The 17,413-nt window shown below is 43.9% G+C and overlaps 1 protein-coding gene across 3 annotated transcripts in view; it reads right to left on the bottom strand.

The window, feature by feature from the left end:
* MYZAP (myocardial zonula adherens protein) overlaps positions 1 to 17,413 on the bottom strand; it is a 372,512-nt gene that overhangs the window by 96,417 nt on the left and 258,682 nt on the right. For all 3 annotated transcript variants that reach the window (XM_069624910.1, XM_069624909.1, XM_069624911.1), the window contains exons 11-12: positions 11,126 to 11,231; positions 9,974 to 10,057 (exon numbers count right to left, since the gene is read on the bottom strand). In XM_069624910.1, coding sequence (XP_069481011.1) covers positions 9,974 to 10,057; positions 11,126 to 11,231 — 190 coding nt within the window. The remainder of the gene's footprint in view (positions 1 to 9,973; positions 10,058 to 11,125; positions 11,232 to 17,413) is intronic.

The following is a 17,413-nucleotide window of genomic DNA, read 5'->3' as shown; positions in this document are numbered from 1 at the left end:
CTGGATGAACGAGAACACCGGAACAGGATGTAAACTGGGACATTGTTTCCTTGTGTGGACATAAAAGTAATGATCATGCACTATACGAAGGCTGAATATACTTTATGTAGTGTCGGAACAGATGCAAGTGATGTCTGCCTTTAGAAAGCTTTAGCTAAAACTATTTTTTAGCCAGAGGTACTGATGAATGGCACTGTTGCTGCGTGAGGAGGCAAGGAGAACATGGCAGCAATGGATGCAGCTGAAAAGCAATGGATACAGCAGATATCAACCACAAATGCCGAGTGTGCACTGAACTATTTATTTTACTAAATGAAATCTGTTAACTTGGGCAGTGGTTACCATCAGGTGGTTGCAAACAATCTGAGTACTCAAGGCTTGGTACCTCTACCAACATGTATGCATTTGCTTGGAACCATGTAAATCTGTGAAAGATTGAAAGATCTTCCGAGAACTTTTTGAATAAGTTTCAAGGGAAGTGAGGTTTGAAATGACTAATGTGCAGATATGGAGGGCGTACACTATTTTCCAATAATTCATTTTCCCCAAAGCTCAATCCTGGTGATCAATTGTACCAGAATCATCAAAGCACATAGAAGTATTGGTAGACAAACATTTTCACATGTGCCAACTAGGGATCTTCGACAAGTCATTGCATTCTTTCCAATATCCCTAGAAGGCTGCGACGGAGGGCTATGGTCAGCCATAAAATGAATTAAGAAATGGCAAGAAATATTGCATGCCCAACTCAAAATTAATTGAATATACCAGGGCACGCAGCGAAAGCCTAAGTAATTTGCAGGCAAAAAGGATTATCCTCCATCTGGGGTTATCCCAAGGACTGGGGCACAGCCGCAGAATGGCACAGACTATGGTTTAACAAAGTGCTTTAATTGTCAAAGAAAGGGTTGATCCAACTCCTATAGAAACTAAAGGAACAGCTAGAAATAAGGCGTTTTCTTCCGAGTCTGGATTATGGCAACGCAAGTGCCGATTTTTAAGGTGGTCCACACTTCTCTATTGGATGATTCAAATGAAGAAATATTAACCTAGCATTGGCAAGTACATGTCTCTCCAGGGAACCACTATACTACCCAATCAGATTCCATGCAGTGGGCAATGAGAGTGCTCAAATCCCATTCCTAACACTAGCCTCCTGGCTACCTCACGCTATAACACACATTTCTTGGCCAACAAAAGGGTTTGAAAAACTAGTCTTAAAAATGATCAACCCTGGTCTAACCCAAAAAACAGACCTATTCCTCTTTGAAGAGCCTTGCAGCAGTAAGCAACAGTCAGGACTCTTCGCTGGGCCGCTCTGCTTTCACTTCATTCCTCAAGTCCGCTCCTGGGTTTTAAGCTGCACAGTCTTTTCCTTTAAGGGGTTCCTCAGCCTCACATCAATTTTAGGCTCCTCCCAGCGTCTGGGCTTCTCAGCATGCATAGCAAGTCTTAGGTCTTGGAATACTTAGCATTTAGATCAGCTCTTAGTCCTTGGGTTTCTATGCTCGTCTCTGAGACCTTCATTCTGGGTCCTTGCCTGGCAAATTAGATCTCGCCCTCCTGCCAGGAGTACTCCTACTCCATAATCCTTCACTTAGAACTGGACTCTGCTCTGCAGGACCTTTCACTAGGCTCTCTGCATCATTTATCACTTTGCCCATTGGTTAGGTTCTTGGGGTGCTGTACCCACAGAATCCTCTTTGCAAGCTCCAGAATCTTGACTATCAGCACAGGCAGGAGTTTCCCCATGTATCCAGGTGTCAATAAGAAATGCACATGCTTCCGGCGGTCTTCTTCTGCGGTATCCTTACCTCTTGTAATTCGGGGGTAGGGGGCCTTTCGTAAGTCATTTCCGGATTTCTGACATATAATTAGGGCTCCCGGTTCTATGTTATTATTTTAACATTTCCACCTGTATTTATCCATACTTATTTTTTTGTCACTGATCTGTATTTATCCACATTTATATTTTCTGCGTTTTCTGCATTTATTAATATTATGAATGGAGCCCGTTGATGCCTCTAATCAGATGCTCAAAGAGATCGGATATTGCAGACCAATCAAAGATCAATTTTCACCTTAAAAACACACAGCTGCAACTTCTGCTGAAGTTTTAAACATTGTATCACAGATGGGACAAAATATAAAAAGAAACACTCCAAGAACAGAAAGTTTAAGGTATTTTGATTTTCAATTCAGCCTATGGTCCCCTCCTCCTCTCTTTCTCTCTCTTACAAAGCACCAACTCTCCAACCCAGCCGTTCCTACCCCAGATTATTAAATACATATCAGTAAGCCAAACTGTCTAAATTCTACCTTAGTCTGGTATTGCACGCCTGAAGGTAGACTGCCTTCTCCCGCCAACCTCCCTCAGAGACTTCCAGCTCCAGCCTTTCTAGGTTTGATTTATTGTGAACAGAGGGTAGATTAAGTATTACAATTTGGGATTACAATTGCATCCCTACCTTCTTGAAATACTAATCAATATCTGATACAAATTTTTACAATACCCCTATTTAATAAGACATTGGACATGCCTGGCCTAAGAAGGAAATTAGGGCAGGTAAAGTAGGAAGGCGCAGGAGAGTCACTACATGTTCTCCACATTGTAGGACCACTGCTCCCGAAAAATGGGCCTCAGTGATTCGCAACTGTCACACAACATGAAAACCCACATATAGTTTACTAGAATAAGCAGGGCTATGCTGCAGTTTAGCCAGAAAACACTATAAAGTAAACCTAGCAATCTTCGAGAACATACACAAAATGTACTGCTACACAATATCCTACTCTGTATCCACACATTCAAATGTGTGTTTTGAAAACAAAGTTCAACCTCCCTAGATTTTCTGTTTTAGATATCCTTTGCTGAAGTCAATTTAAGTCTCAGAACTGCTCCTTTACAATGGGGTTTGCACACGTCACAGCGTAATTGTGGGCAATGTGCTGTACGGTGCACAATCCAAACCCTTGGCAAACAAACCTACAGCTAGGGAAAGGATTCGGTTTCCAGATGTCTACATGGAAAATTAACTGCAAGATTGTTTAAGTGAACACAATCAAGATAGGACATGAACACGGATGCACATTTCATTGAATGGGGAAAGATACTAACTAAACTTGATAAAACACAAATGCTACTGCAACATGTATGTGGTTTGAGAAATAGTTGAAAAAGGGAGAAGTTTCAATTGCAGAGTACTTCTATTGCTGTGTTCTTGGCAAGTCCCTGGACTTTGAGCCAGTAGCACGTCATTGTGTGCATTATGCTGCACTCCTAACCAAGGTCTCTCAATAAACAGCAAGTGCTATAAAGGCATCCTTTTACATCTCCTGGTAACAGAGAACACCTTCCCATTCAGTGCAAGGTTAGAGTACAGCTGAACACACCCTTCAGAGCATAGAAACTACAGGAAGGTGCGACGGGTGAGACGTGGAGGACTAATGCCACTGGAGAGAGAACTCGCAAAAAGAGATGCACATTGGGACATTTTTCAGACTGTAAAACATTTGTTATTTGGGTTGGCCAACCAAAATTGTATGGAAGCCTACTTCGGTCCTAACCATAGCTGTGCACTGTAGCTCCTTAGTTTCATTTGCTAAACTGCTCGAAACATCCTTCTGAAGCAGGAAAAGTCAGTCACATTTATTCTGGAAAGTGAATTAATAGTCCTGTAACATCATTTTCTTCATTATGATCACAGGGTGGATATGGAGCAAATTAGAAACGTGTTAATTTGTTTGTACATATTATTCTGCCAACATGTGCCGTAATCTACCCATTGATGCATTAAGGACCACAACAAGGGACCTGGGAAGGTTTAAAAGTAAACCCAATTTATAAAAGTCCTGTTGTGAAACACTGTAAAATGAGTTTCCAAAACCTAGTCAAGAAAATCATAAAAATGGCTTGAATATTTTTTTTTTTTTAGAATGAGCACATCGGTGGTGGACTGCCCCAGGGCAGGACAAAGACTGATATGTGTTGGATATTTCTCCTCTGTGAAAGAAAGTGAGCTAAAGAATCTGTTTAAGGCTCTTGTAACCAGGACTCATGTCTGGTAGAGGGACTCTCAGGACCCCCCCCACCCCCTTGTTTTTTGCATTCATTAGCTAGAGACACTCGACTGAGCAATTCTGTTCGTTCAAACAGCAAAATGTCCGTCACCCAAGAAATGGACAAATATGTGCCTCCCTACAGTAAAGCCAAAAATGTGTGCCCTTGCTCAGCAGCACAGACATCAAATGCTGCTAGGAGAACTGAGACGTCTCGGCCACCCATTCCAAAACAGCAGAAAGGTAACCCTGGGGCAGTCCTGCACCGAAATGCTAGGCAATTCTCCTCTGAACAAGAGTACCAACAGCAACCCCAGACAAGTGTTTCGGTCTGGTTGGACCTCATCAGTAGGATGGAGCTGTGCGCTTCATGTTTCACAAGAGGGTGGCCCAGGAATGCTTCGGGGCTCAGATTGCACCACGACCCACAGCCCGACACTGCCGCTTGTGGGGATGTCGGGGCAGGCACTCACCATACACTCAATAATTTAAATTAGGAGCTCCAACGATCGTGGAGCTGGGAAGTTTCTCCCCGTGGTGGGAGCAGGCGAAAGACACTTGATATAGGCTGCCACAGGTGCTGTGGGCTGACCCTCACCTTGGCCACACGTGCACCCTTCTAACATAGGGCCACAGCCAGGTAGGAATTGCCAGCAGGACATCTAATCCTGTTTCATAGCGGTGGATGCCGCTTCCTCATTCCTCTCCCTTGGTCCGGCGGTCACACCGCGGGGGTCCTCCTCCCTTGTTGCCATTATTATGGGGCCGGCTGCGGGCACAGGTGCGGAGGGGCCCAGGACTCTTTTGGAATTGATGAGGTCACCCAGACTTCTGATTTTTTTTCAGGGTGGGACCCCGATAGGGCATTGGGACATGGCCTGGGTGCCAGGGGCTATGCCAGGAGCATCCAAGATGGAGGGTGCCTGGGGTGGACCCAGGGCACCAGGCTGATTCTGGATGGCCCAAACCAGCAGGGACCTGCATGACCGTGATCACAGAGTGTGGGCCTGCAGGCTGGAAATTAGACTGACACAGGACTTCCATTGTTGGAGTCTGCAGTCGTTCTGAGGCACGTGCATGCAGGGGCTCCTTTTATTAGTTCGGGCCATGACAGAGTAATGGCCCATCTTAAAAAAGCAACACACTTACGAGGGTCACACATGACGTCACTCAAAGTCTTTTATGATTGGAGTGTCACGTTTATTGAGAATAAAAACCAAATCAAACTTTACCTACCAAGCAGCGACCTTCTATCCTCTACTGGTCTTTTTTTTTTTTTTTAAATCGAGACCTTTCGAGTGGAACTGCATTTTTTCTGTGAAAACACCGCTTCTTTGGAATGTTTTACTCATGAATCTGATAGCAGCTTGTAAAACATGTAACATTTCAGAAGGGCTTGAAACCTAGTTATTCTCCAAAAGGGGTTTGGGGGTGGAGGCGGGGGGTGGACAAAGAGGATCAGACTTCCACAGTGATTTCAAATCCCATATGTATGCAAGAAGCCTCTGGGTGATTGTACACTTTATAAAAGTGTAAGTTGTAACGGAGGAAACTCAATGAAGAGAGCAAACACGAATAGAAAGATACAAAATGCAATAAAGCAAGATTAACAAGTCTAATTTTTAGAAAAAACACATGGGCATTTATATATCTAGAGAAAATATGAATTACACTTTTTTAAATAAATAGATTGTGGAAAGAAGAAGGTCAACCACAGAAGAGAAACATGAGAAAAAGTGTCAGGCTTCTCAAAAGAGTCTAGTTCTCTCTGAATCAGACTAGTCTTTGCAATTTCATGGAGACAAACTTTGATTCACTTAGTGACTTCAACCTGCTATTGTCTTTATCCGTCTCCTTGAAAACCAACGGAAGTTAAACACAATGTGTGGAAAACAAAATAAAAATCCTAGGAGAGTCGTCATTCACTAAACTATGTAAATAATAATGTTGTTAATTTTGTTTAAAAGAAATAGATCAAAATGTTCCTAGTGAGAAAGAATTTGGCAAAATTCTAGATGGAGTAGAAAACATGTTTGAAAATAAATAATTCAGAAATCTTTAAGTTATTAGAAAAGGACAGTTAATTTACAAAAATAACAATTCGTGTTAGATATAATGAAGACAATCTAACATTTCTAAGCAGCAGTACACGTTCTGTAAAATTACAATTGCTGGAATGTTTGTGATGGAAAACTATTGAAAATAATATTTGAAAAATTTATTTTCGGGTTTATACTCTTTTTGCAAACTTTTGTGCAGATTCGTCAAACAGCATCAAAGTTATAAGCCATCCAAAAATGTTGAGGCCTGTAAGAGGATTCAATTCAACACTACAGCTAAGTCAACGCCTAGTCTATAATACTGAATGAAAACCCTTATTGATATATCTTTATGTCCAGTTCATGCGTTCTGGATGACTACCCCTATATAACACCCCTCTCTTGGAATCCCCCTGACCCCACTGAGCCAAGAAGTAGTTCTGTTTTGCAAGTTAAAAGGTTTATTTGATAATTTAAACAATAGATATATATATGTCACACCTTATAATAAATTAATAATTGAATATCACACTTAATCTGATATGATAAAGATTAACAACGGAGAATCTGGCACTAACACGCTTCTCTATAATCAATAAGGAGTTGACATGAAATGGATAAGGTAGCACAGTGGTAAATAGGTACAGAAGTATAATGTGGTAGAGAATGCTTTACAGGGTTCAAGGAAATGCAAGGTTGAATGAATGAAATGCAGTATAGAAAATACTCAATATGATTTCAACAAAACAATGTAATCACTTTTCTCTGGCAATCCCCCCCCCCCTTGATACAATGCAAGGAAATGGAAGGAAGCACACAGTTCTCAGAAATGCGATCAACTGTAATTCAGTTCACCCCAGCAAGCTTAGACTACAGAAGTTTGAAAACACAGGCCCAAATTGCTTTGATATGTGCTGGCAATGAATTAAAAAAATATGCTAAAATGCTTTTAATTCCCTTTCAGAGGTTCAGGGTGAATGGTATCTAGTTAATATTAGCTCAGGCTCACTCTTGCAATGATTCAGGAATGATTAGCAGGTTAAACGAATTTCTGGCAAATGGAAGGCAAGCAGCAGCTGTTTTTACACGAGGAGAAATTTGCAAATCGCGGTAAAATTCGCGGATGCGTGTTCCGCGATTGCGGCAAAACTATAGGGGGTAGGAATGCGGTTCTTAGTGCGATTAAAAGCTTAGATTCTCAACTTTCAGATGAAAGTTACTGCAAGTCTCTAGCACAAACGGTTGCGGAGATATGAGCGATTGGATAAAGGTCGTTTTTCAGATTTGAAATTTTAAAAGCTCAAAAAGACAAGTGCAGATTTTGCAGCTAGAATGACAGGTGACAGATTTGGAGCTATCAGGCAGTTCTACTTAGGTTAAATAGATTGAATTAGATGAATTTAAACTAAGAGCTTTGGTTTGGTACAGTTTGGCGGTACTCACAAGAGATTTTAAACAGGAAGGCGGCTTTGTCACGATCTGGTCAACAGGTCTGGACTTCGGACGGTCTCTGGGCACAGCGTCTGGTCTCTGGAACTGCTCACAGCATCGGGGTCAGCACTCTGGATACAATGGCCTGGTCTCTGCTAGGCACCGGTTCTCTGGGTCGGGTCCTGCCTTCTCTTTGGATATTTCTGTCACCGGGTTCTTGCAAAAGTTCTTGGCAAAATTCAGACGGCTCGCCCGGCTGTCTGAAGAGTTCAGTTGCAAAAATATTTTGAGGCCTGCTGACAAATACTCTTGCTGGCAGTGGCCTTTCTGGTTAAGGTTCTGAAGTCTCTGTTTATCTTGGAGTCTAAGTGTTGGCTCTTTGAAGTTTGATGGAGGTAAGTATGGATTTTTCCGGCAGAGCTTCCAGCGGCAGATGGAATTGAAGGTCTCTAGCTGTCCTGTCTGTCTGCTTTTATGTGTTTTGAGAGTGGGTGGGTATGTTGGTCATAACTAAACTTGCCCCTCTCCCTTGTCATTGGTCAAATTTCCATTCCTCACTTGATTGGGGAAGGAACTGTGAGTCAGAGTGATGTCATTTTATGGCTTGCAGATAGGACACTCCTCTGTCAGATTGCACACATTCTATATTTGATAACAAAAAGACATATTTCACAGTTACACAGTTGCTTGAAATTACATATACATGGTGTGGCTGAATTTAGCCATGTCTCTGTCCAAATCTGTTGTTTCTAAGAGCTTGCATTCAGAAATGGCACATAATTGACTTTTTAACTGATTTTTCAATTTCTGACATTGACCCAACTTTACATACATGTGCGCAGGGAGTATGGACATTAACTGATGAAGTTTCAGATTTTTAACATGCATACATTTAGAGTAATATCCACTTTTCCGCTAACACCCCCCTGAACATACCACCGGTTCTAAAAACCTCTTAAACTGTGGGCAGAAAAATCACAAGAATTATGGTATCATTTATAAAATTTTCACATGTCCGCTCTATGAGTTATTCATCTTTTTCTAAACAATATTCTGGCTACAAAGGGGTGTGGTTTCCCAGGTCACATGGTGGAAATACTGGTTTATCCAGTTCTGCCAAGCCAGCTTGCTCTCACAGGCAGTGCCCCTCCCAGCTTCTGCCAAGAGGAAGCTACATTTTACGACCGCTGTAATAAAACCTTTGCCTGAGTCAAGACAGGCTTTGTTCAGAGCTCCTGTAGAGCACAGCTAATTCAGTTTTCAGATAGATGGCATATCCTTAGTGTGGCCAGCAAAAAGGCAGATGGGCCTGGGAACACAGTTGTGACTCAAGTTTCACTCCTGATGGGGGTAGTTGCCAGGCAGAATCAAGTTCCTTAAGCCAGACTTTCAGCTGTCATGTTTTTTGTTGCTTTTTAAATTAACTTGCAATTTTACACATGCAGCTAGAATGCTGATTCTAAGTTTAAACTATGACATTTAAACAATTGCAAAGGCATGTGACACCAAACATAGGTCACTCATTTAATCTAAACATTTTCGATTTTAGTGTCTTTAAATCCAGTGCAACTTAAACTGCTGACTCCATAGCTCAGCCAGTTTTGTTATAAGCATTGTTTTGGGCTCTTCATTTCCCAGATTTTGTAGGCACACAACACTCCATTCTACCAAATGTCTGCTGGTGTTCAGTGAATATTTTGCACATGTTGCAATGTTTGAAAATGGGCATTTTGAGCCTGCCTTCAGAGAAACACAGGGTGGTTTTAAACTGCCGGCTTTTGGATAGTGGTGAGTACTGGTACTGCACCCATTTTTGGGATTTAAGAAAATGAATTCCCAACAGTTATGGGTTTGCTTTTGGCAATCAGCATTGCCATTCCCAATGGTTTCAGACTACTGTGCGGGTAGTCCAATGGTGGTTTTAAAGCGCTTTGAAGCTAACCGGCGCTACTGTTTTTCCTTTGGCAACCCATTTCCCTCATGGCAACCCGGCCTTTCATTCTCGCACTGGTGGGTGGCAAGTGAGGCAACCATTTTGGTGTGCGCACGAACTGCACAGCTTTCCTGGATTTCGGCGCACATGTGGGTTTTCCGCCATCTTGAATTTTCTAAGCCCACAGCACCAAATGTTGTAGCATGATAGCTTAAACGTGGGTCAGGACACCCAACAGGCCTCCTCCAATTTTGCCCCTCTTGACAAAATCCCACCAAACTATGCAAAAATATCCAACATATCCAAAGTTGGGTCTGAAATATTGTTGCAAACTTGTACGCAGATCCGTCATACTGCACCAAATGTATAAGCTGCTCAAACATACTCCCCCCCCCCCCTCTAACTTACACCATCGAAAATTGCATTTCTAACAAATTTCGACTAGTTCATTTTGGTTGGTAATTCTCTCCGACAGCTAGAAAATCCTATTGCATGCAAGAAATGTCCTCACCTCTCCCTCAAGGAAGGCAACCCGCTCCAAGAGCTGCTGAATGAGTAGGTCTTTCTGCTGTATTTTCCTTCTTAATAACTCCACCTGAAATCAAATATGAACAGAAATGTGATGGTTATTTTATGGACAGGATGTGGAAAATACACTACATATGGATTGTTTGTTCCCATGTTTTGCTTTCTGCATATCCAAGGTGTGCATGTGTTGCATCCAAAAATAGGCATATGGTGAAACATACAATAATGGTATAGAGTTGGACTGGAACACCTACACATTTTCATTTCATGCACTGGAAAGAAATCATTTCTGAGGTGGGGTGATGAGAATTACAGGTAATTCTGGCTACACAATGTTTGTACCACCCAAGTAAAACATTGTCAGTTAGGGAGACTAGAAACCACACCTAATGGAGGAAGAGGTTTGAAGCAGACACCTTCCCCGTTACAGCTCTAACCTCCCGAAGACTCATTTTTGTCAGTGGCGCCAGAAGGAGGACATGAATTCAGTGGGAGGAATGAACCTGCCGTGCAGGTTTAAATCCATCCTCAATTAGTAGTAGACATTTTCTCCGATATTTTGCATGGTTGTCTAGGTCTTGCTGAGCAGGATCCATACCCAAGCCACTCCTTTCGAGTCATGTGAATAGCAGCAGTGAACCAATGCTTACTGGGAGCCGTAGAGCAAGTTGCTTAACCTTGCTGGACATTTTGGACGTATGTTTTATTGTGAATGGCAATTTGCAACAACCTGGCCAGAAGCAGCAAGAAAGATGATGATTTATTTAGCAAAGCAACTTCGGATTATCTCCTAAAATCTTGCAGAACAATCACAAGGAGACACAGGGCCAATACACCAGACACAAAATAGAAGACAAAGTCTCTGGGGTTGAGAGTGCATTTAAGAGCAGAATATGTGTTAAAGAAAATGTACAAATGCATTCTGTATCTCTTGCGATTTGAATCCCAACCAGCAATTAATAACTGTTCGTTCCTTTATGTATTTTTCACTAAAGTGCTGCATCAATTATGAATTTCACCACTTTGTGTAATGTACCCTCTTATCGTTGGTGCTACTACAAAGGAGCATAGACAAATGCCATTACAATATGGATTACTTCATGGTCAAAGAACATGTTCTATATTTAGAACTCACCTCCTCGACCATATATTTGACTTTCTTCTGCTGGCAGTTAACCATGTCATCTAGGTGTTTAATTCTCTCCTTCAGGCTTCCTGCTGCCTCTTCCAAATGCTGAGTTCTAATAGAAGAACATATATCCAAGAAGCTTAAAAAGAAGTTCTACAAAATGAAGAAACACTAAACTTACAAACATGTCCATAGTAATCATTTAATGAAACGTTACCTATATTTGAACTAAGGTACACTTAGTCGATTAGACTTTGGGTCAAGGACAGTGCTTTTGAGTAGATAGGTGCTGGACTGAACAAACTCATTAACTAGCTGGACTGAACAAACTCATTAACTAATCAAGATGCAACTTTAGGATCTGACGAATCCTGATGAACCCAAAAGTGCCTGGGGCGAGAGGCAAAACTCTGCCTTCCAGTAAGGTATGGTCAGGGCTCATGGTAAAGAAATACAGACTCGGACCCAAGTATTGGGTGCTGCAAAGAAGTGCAATGCTTGATGGTGGCAGCGACTTCTGGGTTGCCAATGATGCTGGTGCCTCCCCAAGCAACAGGATGATGGGCCTGGGGTAGTATGGGGGTATCCCAGGATCACCCCAGTTGGCTCCCTCTATGGGCCAGTGGACAGGCACATGATACAGATGTAACTAGCCCTTTCAAATCTCCTAAGGAATGTGAAGGCATCATGAAGCAAGACAACAGATTCAAATGTGTACTCAAAAAGTTCCTTTAACTTGAAAGTCAGGGTGGAGTAAGGCCGAACTTGCCCTATGCTAAGGTGGGATTTCCCTACCTAAAGAAAACTAATAGTCTGTCAGGCTTTCCAAGTCAAATATCAGTATGTGTCCAAAACCTATACCTCCCTTCACAACTTACTGTATACAATGTGTGGGGATGCCGACTTCCAAATGAATAGTGTTCAAAAGAAAGTGTAGAGCTTCTTCCAACTCTTGGCTTGTGATCAGCTATCCCTCCCCCAAGTTTAAAACAGTTCACAAAAGACTGGGGTTCCCTTCCCCATGTGGTCAAATCTTCCAGCTTTTCAAAACAATACAGTTCCTGGGGACACTTCCCAGCTCTCTTGTCATTAGTACTCTTCACTGGTTCAAGTCAGTTGCTTGACTTCAAAATTATATAGGCAGCCATAAAGGGTCCTCAGTCTAGGCACAGTTGTCGGACCACATGGTCCACCCATTACAGGTCATACAACCAATACCCCTTCTCATCTGCTTTCCATCAACAATTGTCAATGGCTTTCCTTGAACAGCTAAACTTGCTCCTTTCATCAATGTTATTCTTTCAACGCTTAACTGTGGACTGGTTTGCCACTATACATTTTGTTACACCTAGTGTTTTCTTCTGGCTCTGGCCAATACAGGTCTTCCCTTAACCTTCAGTTCCTTGAACTATTTAAATGTGCCCAACACTTGGCTTCTCCTCTCATACGCTTCTTGGGTTTTCCTTGGAAGTTCACTCCATGGTTTCATTTCCATGTTATCTCTCCCTTGCACTACCTTATTTCCATTCCATTCCATTCATAAGGATTCATAACTTGCTTTGGCTTTATGCGGCATTCAGAATTCTTCACAATTTCTTTCATTTCAGTTGGTATTCAAATTAACTATGCTTTATGCAGCGTTCAAAATTCATTTGCTCTTTCAAAAGCGTCTGTTTCTGCATTCCAAAAGTGCTTATTACTATTCTCCAGTCATTCGGTAGCAAAGCATGAGTGTTTCGAGCTGCAGGAGTGCCCCGGTCTGAGTGTTTCCCTTGTATCACTCACCGGCTCCGTACAGCAGCTCCCATTGGATTCTCGCACTGTGGTCTGACTTCCTGTGTCTCTGCTCTTCCTCCACGGACTGGAGAGAATGCTGCCCGCTCTCTTGGCGTTCGGTGGCCGCTGGAGTGGCTCGGCACCCACAGTTCCTGCTGTGTGCACCCACCCGGGAGGGTTGCCAGGCCTTGTGGACCCTCTCAGGCCTCTGCCTCGGCGTCCCTCGACACACACTGCTCCTGCTCCTCTCCTGCGAGAGTCGGCAACCCGCTCCTCGGTTCCTTTCCGTGCTCCCCTTTTCCTGTGTAGCCAGGCTTCTCGTACCCCTGGTGATTGTCAAAGGCCCACAGGTGTGGGACATTTAGTTCAATTTCCTGACCTTCATGTAATTATTAGCTGGATATACCTGGCTATTCCAACGGAATACTTCCATAGCCCTCCTCTTCTTCTCAGTACCAAAGTGGAGTTTGGGGAGGTTTGAAAAGGAAGTCTGCATTGCTCTGTGCTTTCTCCTACTCATCTTGGTACTTGACTGATCTAGGACTGTATTACCAATTTCAGGTGAATACAGGTTTCTTTCCCTTAAATGAGGATGTGTCCTAGTTCGTCTCTTCCTCGTCCCAGTGTCGAGGTGATCATTTTGCGGGACATTTCAGAATGAAGAAAAAGGGCCGACAGCCTACAAAGGCTTGAGGGAATAGAAAACAAGTTGCTTATCCCTGGTAACGTTCTTTCAACTGGATGTTCCTCTTACGTAATACTCATCTTTTGATATATCCTTCAGCTTCAGCTGCTTTGGAAATTATTTTTGGCAGAGGGTGCTGTGCGTTCATGCGGTCGCCTTGATGTCCCTCGAGGGCTTCCATCACAGGATCCTCATCAGTATATATAGCAGGCGCAGCGCCCGTTGGCTTCAGTTCTGTTTTATGCCTTCCTAATGCAGAATTACAGGCATCAGTTAATCCTGGACAGTACTAGACAAGTGCGTTAAGTGTAATGCCCAGAAATTCTACAGCTGAGTAGGCTGGGAGGGGCGATGAGGAATACGTGGGAGGAACGTGCCCTGCACTTGCACAATCTCAATGTCACCTGGCCTAGTAAGATCGTTGTCTCCGTCTTTCCTCTCTTCCCCCTCCCTTGCCTCATCGCGATTTGAATCACTTGTGTATAGGCGTGTTATAAATGCCATATCATAACATCCAGTTGAAAGAAAGTTACCAGGGGCAAGTAACTTGTTCTTCAAATAGATATTCTCCCACATATTCCTCATCTTTCGAGAGACTCCCAAGCAGTGTTGTTTTTGGAAGTGGGAGTAATACATTTCATAATTAATTTTAGTCATGGACCGAATGAAGGCTTGCCTTCACAAATCCTCCTTCATGGCAAGAGGATGAATCCAGACAGTAATGTTTAGTAAATGTGCGAGTGGTAGACCAAGTGGCAGTCGCACAAATGTCTTATCGGCACCCCTCCTTGAAGAATCGAAGATGTTGCCATGTCCTTTGTGGCATGGGCTCTTAAGGCTTCTGGGGGATTTTTCCCAGCCAATCTGTAGCACTCCGAAATAAGTCTATTTAGTAACCGGAGGTCCCAGTTTGTGACCACTGTAGCCAATGAAAAGTTGGTAATGTTGACTTATTTTTGCCATCCGAGAAAGGCAAAAGCTCAAAGCCCTACTGGGATCAAGTCAATGTAGCCTTTCCTCTTCTTTGCTAGGATGAGGTGGAGGATAGAAATTTGGAAGTACAATTTTCTGGGCTAAATGGAAATCCAACACAATTTTTGGCAAGGTTTGACCCCTAGGACAACCTTATCCATGTAAGGAAAAAAGGAGCACACATCAAATGTTAATACCTGATTAAGATCCCAGATTGTGACTTGAAAAGGTGTAAGAGGGAACATGTTTGTGAGTCCCTTAAGGAATTGTATAATCAATGGCATTTCAAAATGAGACCTCCTCAGAGGTGCACTTGAAGATGGAAAGCGCTGCCAAGTATCCTTTAATGTCCCAATCTGGAGCCCAGGACTAACCAAACATAAAAAAAGACAACACCATAGAAGTATTGCATTAAAAAGGGTCTACATCCTCCACTAAACCAGGTGCAGAATTTGTTCCAACGGTAGCGGTGTAACGATTTTGTTGCTGGCAAAATCTCCATTACGTTGTCCGGGAGGTCCCAATCTTTACATCTCAACCTCCCAGAAACCATACGTGAAGGTTGAGTGTCTTGACCACTGGATGGAGAACATGACCCTCCTTTCGCGAGAGAACGTCCTCTTTGTGGAAGACGCATTGGAGGGCTGATCGACATGTCCAGGAGGACCGGTACCATGTCCTCTTGGCCTAATCCAAGGCAATAAGGATCATGGATTTCCTGAACTTTCTCAACCTCCTGATCACATGAGGAATGACTGGGACTGTAGGAAACACGTACAGGAGTGGAATCTCCCAGTCCACTATGAACATGTCTGCTAGAGCACCTCATGGGGAAGATTCCCTGGAGCAGAATAATTTGCACTTCCTGTTGACACTGGTTGCCCACTTGAGGGGTTCCCCAAAGGGTGAAGATCTCTTGAAGGACTTCCTGAGCTAGTTCCTACATGTGGGAGACTCCTCTGCGACCAGTGCCATGTTCTGCTCTCTGGCTAGGTGAACTGCTGATAGAGAGATTGCTTCTTGAACCAGACCTGCATTGCCCCTCTGCACAGTGGCAGTGAACTTAGGCCTCCTCTTTTGTTGAGGTAGTACACGGCCACTGTGTTGTCCGTCATTATTGGGACATCCTTTCCCCATACAGAGGGCACAATGGCCCTCAGCAGTAGTCTGATTGCCCTCAGCTCCAAAGACTGATGTGTAGTTTGGACCCCGATGGAGACCAATGACCGCTTATTGTCAGATTGTTGGTGTGGGCTCCCCACCGTAGGAGTGAGGCATCACTCACTACTGTGCTCTCCGGCCAGGGTTGCCAAAAGTGTTCTCCCTTCAGAAGGTTGTCCTTGCAGGCCCACCACTGGAGGTCATGTGCGATTCTGCTTGGGACCTGAAGGTCTGACATATTTCCTGAGAATTGGGAACATTCAGTCTTGAGAGCTCATTTGAGACATCTCATTATCAGGTGAGCCTCTGGCACCAGAAAAATGCAGGATGCCATGAGGCGGAGCAACCTCAAACAATTGAAGGCCAGAGGATGCTGGGCACTCTGGAATTCGGTGACTATTGAATGTGTTGAGCCCTCACATTGGGTGGCAAGGCTTTTCCCCAAAGGATGCATCCAGGACTGCTCCAATGAACTGGAGTCTTTGAGATGGTATCATGTGGGACTTCTTGTAATTGAGGGAGATGCCCAGTCTGTGGAGAGAGTGGCAGGTGATGCAGAGATGTTCCAGGGCCTGTTCAGGAGAACATGCCCTGATCAGCCAATTATCCAGCTAGGGTAGACACGAATCTCCCCCCCCCCCCCCCCCCACCACCGCTCTCCTGAGACACACTGCTAACACTGCCATGAGCTTGTTGAAAACCCACGGGGCGGAGGTCAGCCCGAATGGCAGAACCCAAACCTGATGAGATCCGCCAACAGTAAACCTCAGGTACTTTGTGCTTGTGATGGATAGGCACATGAAAGTAAGCATCCTGCAAGTTCAAAGACACCATCAAATCCTGGAGCTGGAGGCTCTGAAAGATCTGAGAAAGTGTGACCATCTTAAACTTGTCCTTTCTGAGGGAGAGTACCACCGTTTGTCCCTCTCTGCCACAGGTACTGGTTCTATAGCACCTTTCTCTAGCAGGTTCAAACTGTCCTGCCCAATGAATGGATCTGGAACTTTGAGTGGCTACCCGGTTGATGGTCCTGAGGCCTTTTTAGATAGAAACAGTAGCCCAGGGTTACTGCCTCACCTAACGCCCATGCATGAAGTAATAAAATACCATTATTGCAAATGTTGAGTGTCTCCCACAGTAGTTTTGTGCGCCATGACCTCGAGAGGTTTTGAGGTGGCTGAAGCAGCAGCTGATGGTAAAGTAGCCGTTGCTTGGGCAGACTTTGCACCTCTCCCCTCTCCCTAGTGCACCACAAGGGACTCTTCTCAAACCCCTTTCACTAGCCAGTCCTCTCACCCTTCCAACTGAGGAGTAGATGCGATGATCCACTGGGATGAGAGAGTTGTGACTGTCTGATGGCAGCTCCAAGGGTTTTGGCTGCCGCATTGGAGGTCTGCAGCTTCTCCAGACTTTCATCAGCCTTGCTGCTCAAAGGTTGGGTGCCGTCAAAGGGCATTTTGAGGAGCCTGGCCTGCACGTCCAGCGCAAACATACTGCCTCAACCACGCAAACCTGCGTATTACCATGATTGCCACCATGGCTCTGCCGATGCTGTCAGCAGAGTCGAGTCCTGATTGTAGAGACGCACACCTAACCTCCTTGCCGTCTCTTACAGTGCACAGGAAGCAGTCTTTCTTCCCCTTCGGGAATATTGTCAGCCGCCATAGCTACACAGAGTGAATGTGAACTTTGATAAAACA

Source organism: Ambystoma mexicanum, chromosome 11, assembly GCF_040938575.1.
Source record: "Ambystoma mexicanum isolate Mex_15411 chromosome 11, UKY_AmexF1_1, whole genome shotgun sequence".
Lineage (NCBI taxonomy): Eukaryota > Metazoa > Chordata > Amphibia > Caudata > Ambystomatidae > Ambystoma > Ambystoma mexicanum.
Note: the sequence above shows the minus strand (reverse complement) of the source record. Positions and strands in the feature narration are given on the sequence as shown.